This window comes from Hyaena hyaena, unplaced genomic scaffold, assembly GCF_003009895.1.
Source record: "Hyaena hyaena isolate Hyena2069 unplaced genomic scaffold, ASM300989v1 scaffold_1163, whole genome shotgun sequence".
NCBI classification, from domain to species: domain Eukaryota; kingdom Metazoa; phylum Chordata; class Mammalia; order Carnivora; family Hyaenidae; genus Hyaena; species Hyaena hyaena.
The window spans coordinates 232,798-248,435 of NW_024081791.1; the positions used below are offsets into that span (position 1 = coordinate 232,798).

Genomic DNA, 15,638 nt, shown 5'->3' on the forward strand with positions numbered 1-15,638 from the left:
GTGAAAACATGAAAGACAGTGTTAGAAAGCTATCTGAAGTTAATGTCAGTATAGATATGATCTGTATGAGTAGGGGAACACTGTGAGAGAATGTACCCATTCCTTAGAGATATAAGTAGAAAAGAACCCCAGCCAGTTGGGGAGTCCTCATGCTACAAAGAAGCTACTGTCCTTGTGTTCTGCCTGTTTCCTGGAAGCTCTTAACCCCTGAGCTTTTCTCACTATGATTACATCCACTGTCTTCACCACACTGACCTTCATTTTGGGATTGTACCCCTTTACCTCAGGGCAGGTTCCCTCAAGCCTATTAAATACTGGCTGGTCTTTTCAGTACAAACTCTTAAAGCAAAGGGGCTTCCATAAAGCAACAAACCAGAAAACAGTCCTGTTCATTCATACCAAGCCTTTGTGTCAGGTTCCTTTTCCACCCTGTCTAGTCATAAGGCTATTCCTTTCAGGTCTTCTCTTATTCCCCAATATCTACACACTGATTCAGCAATTCTAAAGTTTTCAAAGAAACTCATTTAGTTTCAGACTTCCCAGGGGCGCCTGGGTGGCTCAGTAGGTTCAGCGACTGACTTTGGCTCAGGTCATGATCTCACAGTTCGTGGGTTCGAGCCCCACGTCGGGCTCTGTGCTGACAGCTAGCTCAGAGCCTGGAGCCTGTTTCGGATTCTGTGTCTTCCTCTCTCTCTGACCCTCCCCTGCTCATGCTGTCTCTCTCAGAAATAAAATAAGAACATTAAAAAAATAACAAACTTCCCAGAATTTCTACAGATCTCCATTATTTCTGTTTCTAGTTTTCAAGACTCTCCTAGTATAGGACTGTGATGACGAATATATTTTGAAACTTGAGAGAACTGCATATGTGGAAGAAGTTGCCAAACTTAGGAATTTAATAGTTATATTATGTACATGGGAAGAACAAGAAGGGAATTCTTTCAGATACCCATAAAAGCCAATTTCCTTAACTCTTCCAATGACCCCTTCCTGGAAGTGATGGGAGCATTGATATTAAGAATTCTCTAATGAAGATGTATTGAATAAGCTAATTATTGTAGTGTCCCTTTCCATGGCCCTTATCAACTCAGTCTACTGCTCTGTAGGAGGGGAAGCCTGGCTATAAGATAAGCAAAGAGGACAGAGCCTAACTCCAAGGAAGGCCTTTTTACCTTTATGTATCATCTTGATTTTAAGAATTGATACATAACTTCTTGGAATTTGAATACTAATTCTTAGTCTTGTGGGTTTTTTTTTTAATGTCTTCTTGGTTTTAAGAATTGACATATAACTTCTTGGAATTTGAATACTAATTCCTAGTCTATCAACCTATTTCAGTATGTCATCATGGGACTCTCTAGGGCCATGAGCACAGCTCCCATCTCCAGAGGCTGTAGGACCAGCTCAAAATCAAATGAATATCCTGAAATAACTAAAATAATCTTGAAAATGAAGAATAAAGTTAATCAGTCTATCCTGATTTTAACACTAATTATATATCTACAGTAACCAAGAAAATGTGGTATTGGCAGAAAATAGACATATTATATCAATGGAACAGAATATAGAAACCAGAAATAGATCTACATAAGTATCCCCAAGTAATTTTTGACAAAGAGGCAAAATAAGTTTAGTGGAGGAAGGACAACCTTTTCAACAAATGCTACATTAGCCATAGACCAAAAAACAAAACAAAACAAAACAACCTAAACTCATAACCTATAAAAATGAACTCAAAATGAATAATGAACTTAAATTTAAAGTTAAAAAACTTTTTTAAAAAGGAGAAAATCATCAGTATTTAAGGCTAGGCAAAGAAGTTCTTAGACTTGACACCAAAAGCTTGAACTACAAAATGAAAAATCGATACAATGTACCTATTCAAAATAGAAATTTTTGCTCTGTAAAAGATTACATGAAGAGGATGAAAGACAAACTAAAGACTAGGAGAAAATAATTGAAAGTCATGTATCTGACAAAACACTATTCTCTAGAAGATGTAATGAACTGTAGAAACTCAATAGTAAAAAACTACACACTTCAGTTAGAAAATAGGCAAAAAATAAATATTTTACTGAAGAGAATATATGGGTGGCAGTTAAACACATGAAAAGATGTTCAACATTATTGATCATTGGAGAAACGCAAATAAAAACCACAATGAGATATCACTACATACTTATTAAAAAGGCTAAAAAAAAAGTGACAACACCAAACACTGGGAAGGGCATAGAGGAATGGAATCATTTATATCTTGCTGGAGAGATTGCTAAATGATATAGCCACTCTGGAAAATAGTATGGTGGTTTCTTAAAACACAAAACATGCAATTACCATATAACCTAGCAATTATACTCCTGGGCATTTTTTCCAGAGAAATGAAAGGTTACTTTCACACAAAAACCTCTAAACAAATGTTTATAGCAGCTTTATTTAGAATGGCTCAAACTGTAAACAACCCACATATCTTTCAGTGGGTGAGTAATTAAGCAAACTATAGTATATCCATATCATACAATATTACCTCTCAGTAAAAATGAGCCAACTATTGATACATACAACAAGTTGGGTGAATCTCCAAGGAATTATGCTAAGTGAGAAAAGCCAATCCCCAAACGTTATATATGGTATGACCCCATTTATATAATATTCTTGAAATGATATCATTTCATAATGGGAAACAGATTAATGGCTGCCAAAGATTAAGGAGGGGGTGAGGACAGGAGAGGAGTGTGGTTATGGGAGTGTAACAAGAGTGATCTTGTGATGACAGAAATGTTCTATCTCTTGGCTCTGTCATGTAACAATGTTAAAATCCTTGTTGTAAAATTGTACTAAAGTTTTGTAAAATGCTATCAATGGAGAAACTGAGTAAAGGATACAAAGTATATCTCTGTATAGTTTCTTACAACTGCATATAAATCTGCTGTACTCTCAAAATAAAAAAAAAAGCTTAATTGAGAGAAATTAAAATGAACACTTCCCAAACTTTCCCCCTAATATTTTCATATCATTTGTTGGTACTCATTACCTTTGTAGTTCTGATATTTACTGCCTTTTAAAATTGCCTCTTAGAGGACATCATCAAGATGGCAGAATAGTTTTCAACTGTCTTCCCCCTGAAGAACATTGATTTTGACAGTCACCCACAGATTAGTGTGCTTTTGTGAAAGTTCAAAAGTCCAGCAGAAAAGTTCTAGATCACCCAGGGAAAAAATATCCACGGTTAGTTGCATAGAGAAAAGAGGCCAGTCAATAAAGACTAGAGGAAGTGAATGCTTTTTCAAATGCCATGAGGGCAAATCAATACCACAAGGAACATGAAAAATCAGGGAAATATGACATCACCAAAGGAATACAGTTTTCTAGAAACTGACCCCCAAAGACATGGAGATATGCAATTTTTCTAATAAACATTTCAAATTAATTGTTTTAAGGAAATTTAGTGAGCCACAAGAAAGCACAGAAAATTAAACAAAATCGGGAAAACAATACACAAAACAAGAATTTTAACAGGGAATAGAAATCATAAAAAAATAACCAAACAAAAATTATAGAGCTGAAGAATAGAATGAATGAAATGAAAACAAATAGGGGCGCCTGGGTGGCTTAGTCGGTTGAGCGTCCGACTTTCGCTTAGGTCATGATCTCACCGTTCGTGGGTTCGAGCCCCGCGTCGGGCTCTGTGCTGACTGCCAGCTCAGAGCCTGGAGCCTGTTTCAGTCTGTGACTCCCTCTCTCTCTGACCCTCCCCTGCTCACGCTGTCTCTCTCTCTCTCCTAGAAATAAATAAAACATTAAAAAATTTAAAAAAAAGAAATGAAAACAAATATAGTAGAGAGCATCAACAACAGATTTTATCAAGCAGAAGAAAAAAATTTCTGAAGTCAAAGACAAGTCATTTGTAATTGTCCAGTTAGAGACAATTTCTGTATTTTTCTGTATTCAGAGACAATTTTCTGTATTCTAGAATACAGAATGGAAAAAAAGTGAAGAAAGCCTATGTGAATTATGGGATAAAATTAAGATAACTCATATATACAATATTGGAGAACCAAAAGAAGAAAAGAGGAAGAAAGGGGAAGAAAACTTATTTAAAGACATAATGGCACAGAAAATTCCAATTCTGGATAAGTATTTGAATATTCAGCTTCATGAGGCTCATTTGTTGCTAAATAATTTCAACTCAAATGATATTTTTCAAGATATATTATAATAAAACTATGTAAAGTCAAATACAAAGAGAAAAGTTTAAAAGCAGCAAGAGAAAAAAAATCCTCATATACAAGGGAACGCACATAAGGCTATTAGAAGATTTCTCAGGAGGAACCTAGCAGACCAGTAGAGAGTGGTATGCTGTATTCAGAGTTCTGAAAGAAGAAAACTTTTAACTAAAAATACTATACCCAGGAAAGTTGTCCATTAGAAATGAAGGAAAAAGAAAGACTTTCTCAGAGAGAGAGAGAGAGAGAGAGAGAGATAATCATCACTAGACTTATCTTACAAGAAATGCTGAAAGGAATTTTTCAAACTGAAGTGAAAAGATGCTAATCAGTAACATGAAAACTCTATGTTAATCAGAAAACTCATGCTAATCAGAAAACATGAAAAGCAAGTAGATAATAGAATTCAGAATACACTAATATGGTAGTGTATTAATTACTTATATCTATAAAGGATAAAGTATAAAATGATTTAAAAAATAACTAAGGTACAATAATTTATTAATGGATAATAATAAAAATATGTAAATTGTGACATCCAAAACATAATATTTGGGGTTGGGGAGTAAAAAGTAGAGTTTTCTTTTTTATGTGTCCAAAGTTAATTTGTTACCAGAATAGACTATTGTAACTATAAGGTATCTTATGTCAGCTTCATTGTAACCACAAAGCACGTACCTACAGTAGGTACACACAAAAAAGGAGGTGAATCAAAGCATACCAGTTTGGAAAAACATCAATTCATACAGGAAAATAGCAAGAGAAGAAGAAAGGAGCAAAGGAACTATAAAACAGAAATAATAAAATGACAGTAGTAAGTCCTTACCATCTCAATAGTTACTTTCAATGTAAATTGATTAGATTCTCTTATTAACATTCATAGAATGGCTGAATGGATAAAAATATAAAACACAACTATGCACTGCCTATAGAAGACTAAGTTCATCCCTAAGGATACATATAGCCTCAAAGTTAAGGGAAGGAAAAAGGTGTTTTTTTAAGGTTTTATTTATTTCTGAGAGAGAGAGAGAGAGAGCGAGAGCAGGGGAGGGTCAGAGAGAGAGAAGGACAAACAGAATCTAAAACAGGCTCCAGGCTCTGAGCTAGCAGTCAGCACAAAGCCCGTCGCAGGGCTCGAAGCCATGAACCGTGAGATCATGACCTGAGCTGAAGTCGGCTGCCCAACTGACTGAGCCACCCAGGCGCCCTGGAAAAAAGGTATTTCATGCAAGTGGAAGCCAAACTAGAGTAAGGATAGCTATACTTATGTAAGTCAAAAACTGTCACAAGAGTCCAAGAAAGTCGCTATACAATCATAGAAGTAATTCATCATGTACCCAAAACATAAATATATAAATTGTAAATATATGTACTTATTATGAAGCACCTAAGTATGTTAAACAAATACTTACAGATCTGAAGGAAGAAAGAGACAATAAAATAATAGCAATAATTAATAGATCACCTAGCCAAAAATTGATTAATAAAACATTGGACTGGAAATATATTTAGACTAAATTGATTTAAAAGACATATAAGGAACATATCATCCAATAGCAGCAGAATTCAAATTTTTCTCAAGCACAAATGGAACATGCTCTAGGGTAGTATGTATTAGGTTACAAAACAAGTCTTAGAAAATTTAAGGACACTGAAAATATATCAAGTGTCTTTTCCAACCACAGTAGTTCGAATCTAAAAATCAATAACAGGAGGAAAACTGGAAAGTTCATATATGTGGAATTTACACAACACACCTCTTTTTTTTAATAGTTTATTGTCAAGTTGGTTTCCATATAACACCCAGCGCTCATGCCAACAAGTGCCCTCCTCCATGCCCATCACCCCCCTTCCCCTCTCCCTCACTCCCATCAGCCCTCAGTTTGTTCTCAGCATTCAAGAGTCTCTCATGGTTTGCCTCCCTCCCTCTCCCCCACTATTTTTTCCCTTCTTCTCCCCCATGGTCCTCCATTAAGTTCCTCCTAATCCTTTTATACGTGCAAACATATGGTATCTGTCCTTCTCTGCCTGATTTATTTCACTCAGAATAACACACTTAAGTTCCATCCATGTTGCTACAAATGGCTAGATATCAGTAACACACTTCTGAATAACCAATGAGTCAAAGAAGAAATCAAAAGGGAAATAAAAAAATATATTGAGATAAATGAAAAGACACAGCATACCAAAGGTTATGGGATGTAGCAAAATCTGTTCTAGGAGTAAAGTTTATAGCCATAATGCCTACACAAAGAAAAAATTTCAAATAAACAACCTAACTTTACACTTCAAGGAACAAGCAAAATAAGAAAAATAAAGCCCAAAGTCATCAGAACAAAGGAAATAACAAAGATCAAAAGAGAAATAGAGACCAGAAAAATAATAGAAAAGTTCAATGAAATTAAGACCTAATTTTTGAAAAGATAAACAAAAATGACAAACCTCTGGCTAGACTAAGAGAGGGAGAAAACTCAAATAAATAGAATCAGAAATTAAAGAAGAGATTACAAATAATACCAAAGAAATAGAATCATAAGAGAATACTGTGAACAAGTATACACTGAAAAATTGGATGACCTAGGAGAAATGAATAATTTCCAAATAAAACATACATTGTACTAAGATTAAATCATGATTAAATAGAAAATCTGAACGTACCAAAAATGAGTAAGAAGATTAAATTAGCAATAAAAAAACCTCCCGACAAAGAAAAGCCCAAGAATAGATGGTTTCATTGGTGAATTGTACCAAGTATTTAAAGAATTGATGCCTATCCTTTTAAAGCATTAAAAAAAAATGAAAAGAACACTCCCAAACTCATTTTATGAGACCAGCATTACACTGATACTAAATCCAGATAAGAACACTTCATAAAAAGAAAACTACAGGACAATATTCCTGATGCAAAATTTATTAACAAAATACTAGCTAACAACATTCAACAGCACACTAAAAGGATCATACAGCATCATCAAGTGAGCTTCATTACTGAGATGCAAGGATGATTTAACATATGCAATTAAAAACAATGTAATACACCACATTAATAGAAAGATAAAAATCATATAATCATCTCCATAGATGCTAAAAAAGCATTTGACAAAATTCAACATCCTTTCATGATAAAAACTCTCAACAAATTAGGTATAGAAAGAATGTACTTCAATATAATAAAGGCAATATATGGCAAATCCATAGCTAACATCATACTTAATGGTGAAAGTTTGAAAGCTATTCTTCCAATATAAGAAATAACACGGTGGCACCCAACTTCATCATCCCTATGCAATATAGTCCTAGAAGTCTTAAGCAAAGAGCAATCAAGTAAGAAAAAGAAGGAAACAGTATCTGAATCAGAGAGGAAGTAAAATTGATTCTGTTTGACTATGACAAGATTTTATATATTTAAGATCATCTATAAAACATCCACAACTAGCACCATGCTTAGTGATGAGAGACTGATGTTTTCCCCTAAGATCAGGAACAAGGCAAGGATGTCCAGCCTCGTTACCTCTATTCAGTATTGTTCTGGAGGTTCTAGCCAAAGCAATTAGGCAAGAGACAGAAACAAAAGGCATTCAGTTTGGAAATAGCAAAAGCCCACAAATAATCCAATTAAAAAGGTGGCAAAAGACCTGAATAGATATTTTTCCCAAAGAAAATATACAAATGGCCAGTGAGTACATGAAAAGGTGTTCAACATTACTAATCATTAGGAAATGCAAATAAAAAGTACAATGAGATATCACTTCAAACCTATTAGAATGGCTAATGAAAGATAAGCAATAACTGGTATTGACAAGGATCTGGAGATAAGAGAACCCTTATATACTATGGGAATGTAAGTTGTTACAGTCAGTATGGAAAGCAGTATGGAGTTTCCTCAAAAAGTTAAAAATAGGGCCACCTGTGTGGCTCTGTCAGTTGGGTGACTGACTTCGACTCAGGTTATGATCTCATAGTTCGTGGGTTCAAGCCCTGCGTCAGGGTTCGAGCTGACAGCTAGCTCAGAGCCTGGACCCTGTTTTCAGATTCTGTGTCTCCCTCTCTCTCTGACCCTCCCCTTCTCACACAGTCTCTCTCCCTCAGAAATAAATAAATAAATAAATAAATAAATAAATAAATAAATATATGTATGTTTATGGCTCCTTACATCTTACAACCAGCAAAGGCTCTTTGAATCCTTATCACACTTGGAATTTCCCTCATGTTCCCTACCACTATGTCTCTTCTGCCTTCGGCATGTTGAGAAAGTTCTTTGGTTTGAAAGGCTCATGTATTTAGATTGAACCCACATGGATAATCCAGAATACTTTCCACTTTTGAGGTCTGTAACCCAAATCTGCAAGGTCCCTTTGCCACATAGCATAAGATATTCACAATTTTCAAGGAGCTTCACATAAACATCTTTGGAGCACCATTCTACCTACTGCAGGAAATATTTACAGGTTCACACATTCAGAAAAAGCAGCGTTTTTCTAAAAGTATTTTTCTGTCATTTTAATGTCCTAAAGCAAGAAACACTGAATGTATAATTTGAAATAAAACAAATAAAACTAAGAAGGAAACTGAAAAAAAATAAATGTGTGATTGAAAAAAAAGTTAAAAATATAACTACCATATACTCTAGTAATTCCAGTTTGGAGTATATATCTAAAGGAAATGAAATCAGTATCTCAAAGAAATACCTTCTCCCTGTGTTCATTGCAGCAGTATTCAACAATAGCCAAGACATGGAAACAGCCTAAATGTACTTTGGCAGACAAATGGATAAAATAAATGTGGATAAAGTACACACACACACAGAGAGAGAGAGAGAGAGACAGAGAGAGAGAGAGAGAAAAGGAAATCCTGCCTTTTGTCATATCATGGATGAACCTGGAAGGTATTATGATAAGTGAAATAATTCAGAGAAAGATAAATACTGTATGATCTCAGTTACATGTGGAATGTAATAAATAATAGAAACAGAATAGATTTTTAAAAACAGAAACAGAATAGATTGGTGGCTGCCAGATGCAGAAGATGTGGGGTTGGGGAAATGGGTAAAGGTAGTTAAAGGGTACAAGCTTATAAAATAAGTTCTGTATAGCATCATCACAAGTTAATAATACTGTATTGTAAATTTGTAAGTTTTAAGAGAGTAGATCTCAAAAATTCTCATCAAAAGAAAAAATATGTAACTATGTAACCTTAAAGTGGTTATCATTTTGCAGTATATACATACATCAAAGCATTATATTCTACACCTTAATATTATACAATGTAATATGTCTATTATATCTCAATAAAACTGATGGAAAAAAAATACAAACTCTAAGTAGACCAATAACGACTAAGTAGATTGAATTAGTAATCAAAAACCTCCCAAAAATAAAAGCCTAGAACCAGATGGTTTCGCTGGGTAATTCTGTGGAACATACACCAGTTCTTAAAATTTTCCAAAAAACTGAAAGGAATACTTCCAGACTCATTTTATGAGTCATTTATTAGTGCCAGGATTACATTGACACTAATGCCAGATAAAGACAATATAAGACAATGCAGGCCAATATTTCTGATAAATATAGACGTAAAAATTCTCAACAACATGCTAGCAAACCAAATTCAACAGCACATTAAAGGATCATACACCTCTTCTACTGGGATTTATCTCTAGGAAGCAGGGATCATTTGACGTATGCAAATCAATAAATGTGATTCACCACATTAACAGAAAGTAAGATGAAATCACATATCATCTGCATGCATGGACTAAAATCATCTGACAAAGTTCAACATGCTTTCATGCTAAAGATTCTCAATAAATTTGGTATATATGGAACATACTTCAACATAATCAATGCCTTATATGACATGCTTACCACAATTAATATGCATGCTCAATGGTGAATGGTTGAAAGCTTGTCATCTAATATCAGGAACAAGACAAGGATACCAACTCCCACCATTCTATTCAACATACTGTTGGAAGTCCTACTCAGAGCAATCAGGCAAGAAAAAGAAATAAAAGAAAGGAAGAAGGAAATTTTTCTCTATTTGCAGATGACATTATTTTACATATAGAAATATCTAAAGATTCTCCTAAGAAATTTAAAGTATTATGATAATAATGGAATCCAATAATGTTTCAGTATACAAAATACATGTACAAAAATCACTTGTGTTTCAGTTACAATGAACATTCAAAAGAGACATTAATGAAACAATCCCATTTGCAATAACACAAAATGAGACAAAGTACTTAGGAATACATTTAACTTAAGAGGTTAAAAATCTGTACATTTATAAAAAGAAGTTTGGACATTTAGGGGCGCCTGTGTGGCTTAGTCGGTTAAGCGTCCGACTTTCGCTTAGGTCATGATCTCGCGGTTCATGGGTTCGAGCCCCGCGTCGGGCTCTGTGCTGACTGCCAGCTCAGAGCCTGGAGCCTGTTTCAGTCTGTGACTCCCTCTCTCTCTGACCGTCCCCTGCTCACTCTGTCTCTCTCTCTCTCTCTCTCTCTCTCCTAGAAATAAATAAAACAGTAAAAAAAAAAAAAAAAAAAAAGAAGAAGTTTGGACATTTATAAAAGAAATTGAAGAAGAGATAGATAAATGGAAAGATATTTCTTGTTCATGGATTGTAAGAATTAACATTTTGGAAATGCCCTTACTGCCCAAAGCCATCTATAGATTTATTGTAATCCCTATCTCAAATTTCATTGCATTTTTCACAGAAGTAGATAAAGCAATTCTAAAATTCATATGGAACAACAAAAGACCCTGAATAACCAAAGCAATCCTGAGAAAGAAGAACAAAGCTGGTGGTATCATGCTTTCGGATTTAAAACTTTATCCCAAAGCTATAGTAATCGAAACAATCTTGTACTGACATAAAATCTGACATATAGTCTAATGGAAGAGAAACAAGGGCCCAATTATAAACCCATAGTAATCTAATATTTATTAGGAGACCAGGAATACTCAGTGGAAAAAAATAGCCTCTTCTATAAAAAGTATTGGGGAAATTGAACATTCACATGCAAAACAATGTATTAGACCCCTATCTTACACTATTCACAAAAATTAACTCAAAATGGATTCAAGACTTAAGACTCAGCACCACAAAAGTCCTAGAAGAAAACATAGGGAAAATGCTCCTTGACATGGTTTTGACAACAAGGTTTTGAATATGACACCAAAAGCACAGGCAACAGAAAAAAAAAAAAAGTGGGACTACATCAAACTAAAAAATATATATATATATATATATAAATTATAAAATGTATATATATATACAAACTTCTGCACAACAAAAGAAACAATCAACAAAATGAAAGGGCAACCAAACAGAATGAGAGAAAATATTTGCAAACCACATATCTGATAAAGGATTAATATGCAATGTATATGAGCAACATATACAACTCAATTTAAAAATGTTCAGGGGCGCCTAGTCGCTCAGTTGGTTAAGTGTCCGGCTTCAGCTCAGATCATGATCACACGGTTCATGGGTTCGAGCCCCGCATTGGGTTCTGTGCTGACACCTAGCTCAGAGCCGGGGGCTTGCTTCAGATTCTGTGTGTCCCTCTCTCTCTGCCCTTCCCCTGGCTCATGCTCTGTCTCTCTCTGTCTCAAGAATAAATAAGCTATAAAAAAAATTTTAAAAAGTTCAATTAAAAATGGGCAAAGGATGTAAATAGACATTTTCCCAAAGAAGACATTCAAATGCCCATGTAAACGTTCTACAGGTATAAGAAAAGCAGTTCAACATTATTAATCATCAGAAGAATGCAAATCAAAACCATGAGTTGTTATATTTTTTAGAGAGGCTGTTATACAAAAACAAAAACAAAAACAAAAACAGGTAACAATTTCTGGTGAGGATGTGGAGAAAAGGGAATGCCCATCCTACTGATGGTAGGAATGTAAATTGTTAAGCTACTATGAAAATACTATGAAGCACCCTTAAGAATTGCAAATAGAGCTGTGTATTTTGGAAGAAAATGAAATTAGGATCTCAAAGAGATGTCTACACCCTCTTGTTCATTGCAACATTATTCACAATAGCCAAGACAGCAAGCAAACAAATGTCCTTCAGCAGATGAATAGATAAAATAAATGTGGTATATACAATGCAATATTATTCAGTCATAGAAAGAAGGAAATCCTGCCATTTATGGAAACATGAATGGACTTTAAGTGCATTATATTATGTGAAATAAGTAAAACAAAATTACAAATACTATATGATCTCACTTATATTGAAATCTTAAAAAGTAAACTTATCGAAACAGAAAGTAGATTGGTCATTGCCAAGGGCTGGGATTGCGGGAAGTATAAACATGTTGGTTAAAGGGCACAAACTTTAGTTATAAAATGAAGAGATTCTGGGGATATAATGTACAGTATGGTGACTGTAGTTAACAATAACTTATTGTATACTTAGGAGTTGCTAAGAGTTCTTAAATGCTCACACCACACAAAAAAGGTAATTTTGTGATGTAATGAATATACTAACTTTATTATGGTAATCATTTTGTAACATATATGTATGTCAAATTATCACATTGCACAACTTAAACTTACAGAATGTTATATATCAAGTATATCTCAATAAGTCTGGAAAACAAAAGTAAGAACCAAAACAAAGCTTTTAGAAAAGAACTGATTCCTTGTCACATAAGTGCCAATGGCTGGTGATGGCTCAATATACTACTTCTAGTGTAATGGGATGAAATCATTAAACAAAGGCAAACAAATAAGCTGTAATGTTGAAATTTCAGCAAATTGGCCAGCAGATGAGGAACTTTTTTGGGAATAGCAGAGAGGTCTTCATTGGATTCTGAATCATATACTATATGCATCAGCCTATTATGTTAACTTTTAAAAATTTTTATTGTTTATTGTTGAGAGAGACAGAGTATGAGCGGGTGAGGGGCAGAGAGAGAGGGAGACACAGAATACAAAGCAGGCTCCAGGATTTGAGCTGTCAGCACAGAGCCCAATGCGGGGCTCAAACCCACAAGCTGGGGGGTCATGACCTGAGCCAAAGTCAGATGTTTAATGGGGTGAGCCACCCAGGCACCCCTATAATGTTCTGAATATAGGTTAGGATTAAACTTTCAGTTTAGCCTCCCACCTCCACCAGTATCCTCTATTCATGTGGATTTTGTTTTGATGGTTGCAAACACTTCTATGAAAGTTGAAGTCATTGAAGTGTTCCATTTGAAAGGTTACAAATATATTCCAAATCTTCCTTGCAGTCCATGAGTCATATCTTCTTTGCTTTCTGCCTCATCTACCAATGTCACCTCCACATTAAATATGGTTTTAGCATTCTCAACCTGGTGTAGAATACTGGATCACTTGTACCTTAGCTTTTAGAAAATAACTTTCCAACTAAAAACCTGCTTTGAAGTCAGTAGTTCTTAACAGGCTCTTTTGACACTTTGAGGGAGTTGAGAAGGGAGAAAACCAAAGAGCTTTGAAGTTAAATGGAAATTGTTGGGTGATTTGCAATAACAGTCCTGTGTAACAGATTATGGTCTCTTGAAAAGAGCTTGAACTGAGAAATCAAAGAATGTGAATTCTATCCCTCACTTTAGGACCTTGAGTGTGACATTTCACCCCATATGTCCTCATCTGTAAAATGTCAGATCTCAATGTCCTCATCTGTAATATGGCTAATGATAACACCACAAACTTCTCAGGGATACCTAGTAGATGAGAAAGCATGTGTTGTTGTTGTTGCAGTAGTCATCACACCATTCCAAAATCTGTTAAGGAATATAATTCTTGACTTGGAGATTTTCAATTCCAGTTCATACTCTCTAAAATAGACTGCCTTGAATTGTCTGCCCAAAGTGGCCACTGGGTCATTTCAGAAACCCCTTGCTACTTAACTTATCCCATTTCCCTTTGATCTCTCCTCTACTCTAGGTGTCAACTCTGCCCGCTCAGTTCCTCCTTCCTACCCACCACCGCAGGACCCGTTAAACCAGGGCCAGTACCTGGTCCCCGATGGCATCGCTCAGTCGCAGGTCTTTGAGTTCACCGAACCCAAGCGCAGCCAGTCACCATTCTGGCAAAACTTCAGCAGGTTAACCCCCTTCAAAAAATAATACCTACAGGGAGGCAGATAATTTTAAAATAAAGTAAATAAAATTATATTTATAGATGGACATTTTTTTGGAGAAGCACTGTTGAAATATATATATATATATATATATATATACATATATTTATATATATATATATATATATAGAGACATATATACACACACACAGACCCTTGAGTATACACATACACACACACACACACACACACACACACACACACACACACACAGAAGGACCAAAAAACGTTTTCTGTTGTTTTGGGGAAGTGAAATCTGTAGTTGGTAGGAAGAGGTACCAATGACTTCCAAATATGTGATCCCTTCTTAAAAGTTTTCTGTTCTTACCCTGTCCCCCTCCCATTTATTTCCAAAAAATGATATTTCTATGTGTTCCTTTTCTTGTTGAGATAATCTCTTTGCTCCCCTGTGAGTGATTCATTGACTTGTCATTATTACCATAGATGTGTTTGTATTGCTTTTTTTCTTTACTGATGATACTGATGCTGATGACTTTTTAATTTAATTTGATGTGATAGAGTTTGGTAGTTCAAATTTCTTTTTTTCTTCCTTTTACTATTCAATGGGTAAAGGGAAGATTCACCTTTCTCTTATCCCTAAGATGACCATCTGTGAATGTTTCTGCAGCCTGGCAGTTGCCCCAGACAGCCTTTTCCCTGCATCTTTGTCCTCAGTCGTGCCAGTCTAGACATGCTCTGTTGTGCTCTGTGACATAACTGCTTGATATTTCTCTTGCTTTCACTGTGTTTTAGGTGTTGTAGAGGGATCAAAACCAAACAGAATCAAGGGAGAGTCAGAGTATAATAATGCTGGAGAGGACTTCTGTTCAGGGGACATTCTGCATTTGGGCTCTTCTCTAGCACTGGGATTTCCAAGTTGTACCACTGTTAGGTCATGACAGTTTTGTATCTGGGGTTTAGTTTGAGCCAACTGTTCTCTTCAAGCTGTTTTGGTTATGTTGTTACTTGTAGGCCTTTCCCTCCCCTAACCTAAAAGATTTGAACTTGAAGAAAATCTTCAAGGCTGAGGCTGAGACTCTGCTTCCTGGTGAAAGGGATTCAATTGCCTCCAGCACCAAATAGGCTTAAAGTTGGGGTTTCCCACTGCAGTCATTTCAGGGGCCTGGTCATCCCTACTTCCATTTTCAGATTGTTTAGGCAGCATTGATATGAGTCTATGAAGGGGTCAAGACAGAGCCCACCTGACCAAGATCATCAGCTGCCTTCGAATTATTGACCTGGACAAGATACAAGACTGACCTTAAACTCTTAAAGGAAAGAACAGTGATGGGCGTG

At 35.4% G+C, this 15,638-nt stretch overlaps 1 protein-coding gene across 2 annotated transcripts in view; it reads left to right on the forward strand.

The window, feature by feature from the left end:
- The window catches only part of ARHGEF9 (Cdc42 guanine nucleotide exchange factor 9), a 155,706-nt gene extending 141,330 nt beyond the window's left edge, over nt 1–14,376 (forward strand). For both annotated transcript variants that reach the window (XM_039222567.1, XM_039222568.1), the window contains exon 10: nt 14,147–14,376. In XM_039222567.1, the coding sequence (XP_039078498.1) occupies nt 14,147–14,328 (182 nt within the window). In that variant the 3' untranslated portion in view covers nt 14,329–14,376. The remainder of the gene's footprint in view (nt 1–14,146) is intronic.
- Nucleotides 14,377–15,638: the final 1,262 nt, after the last annotated feature.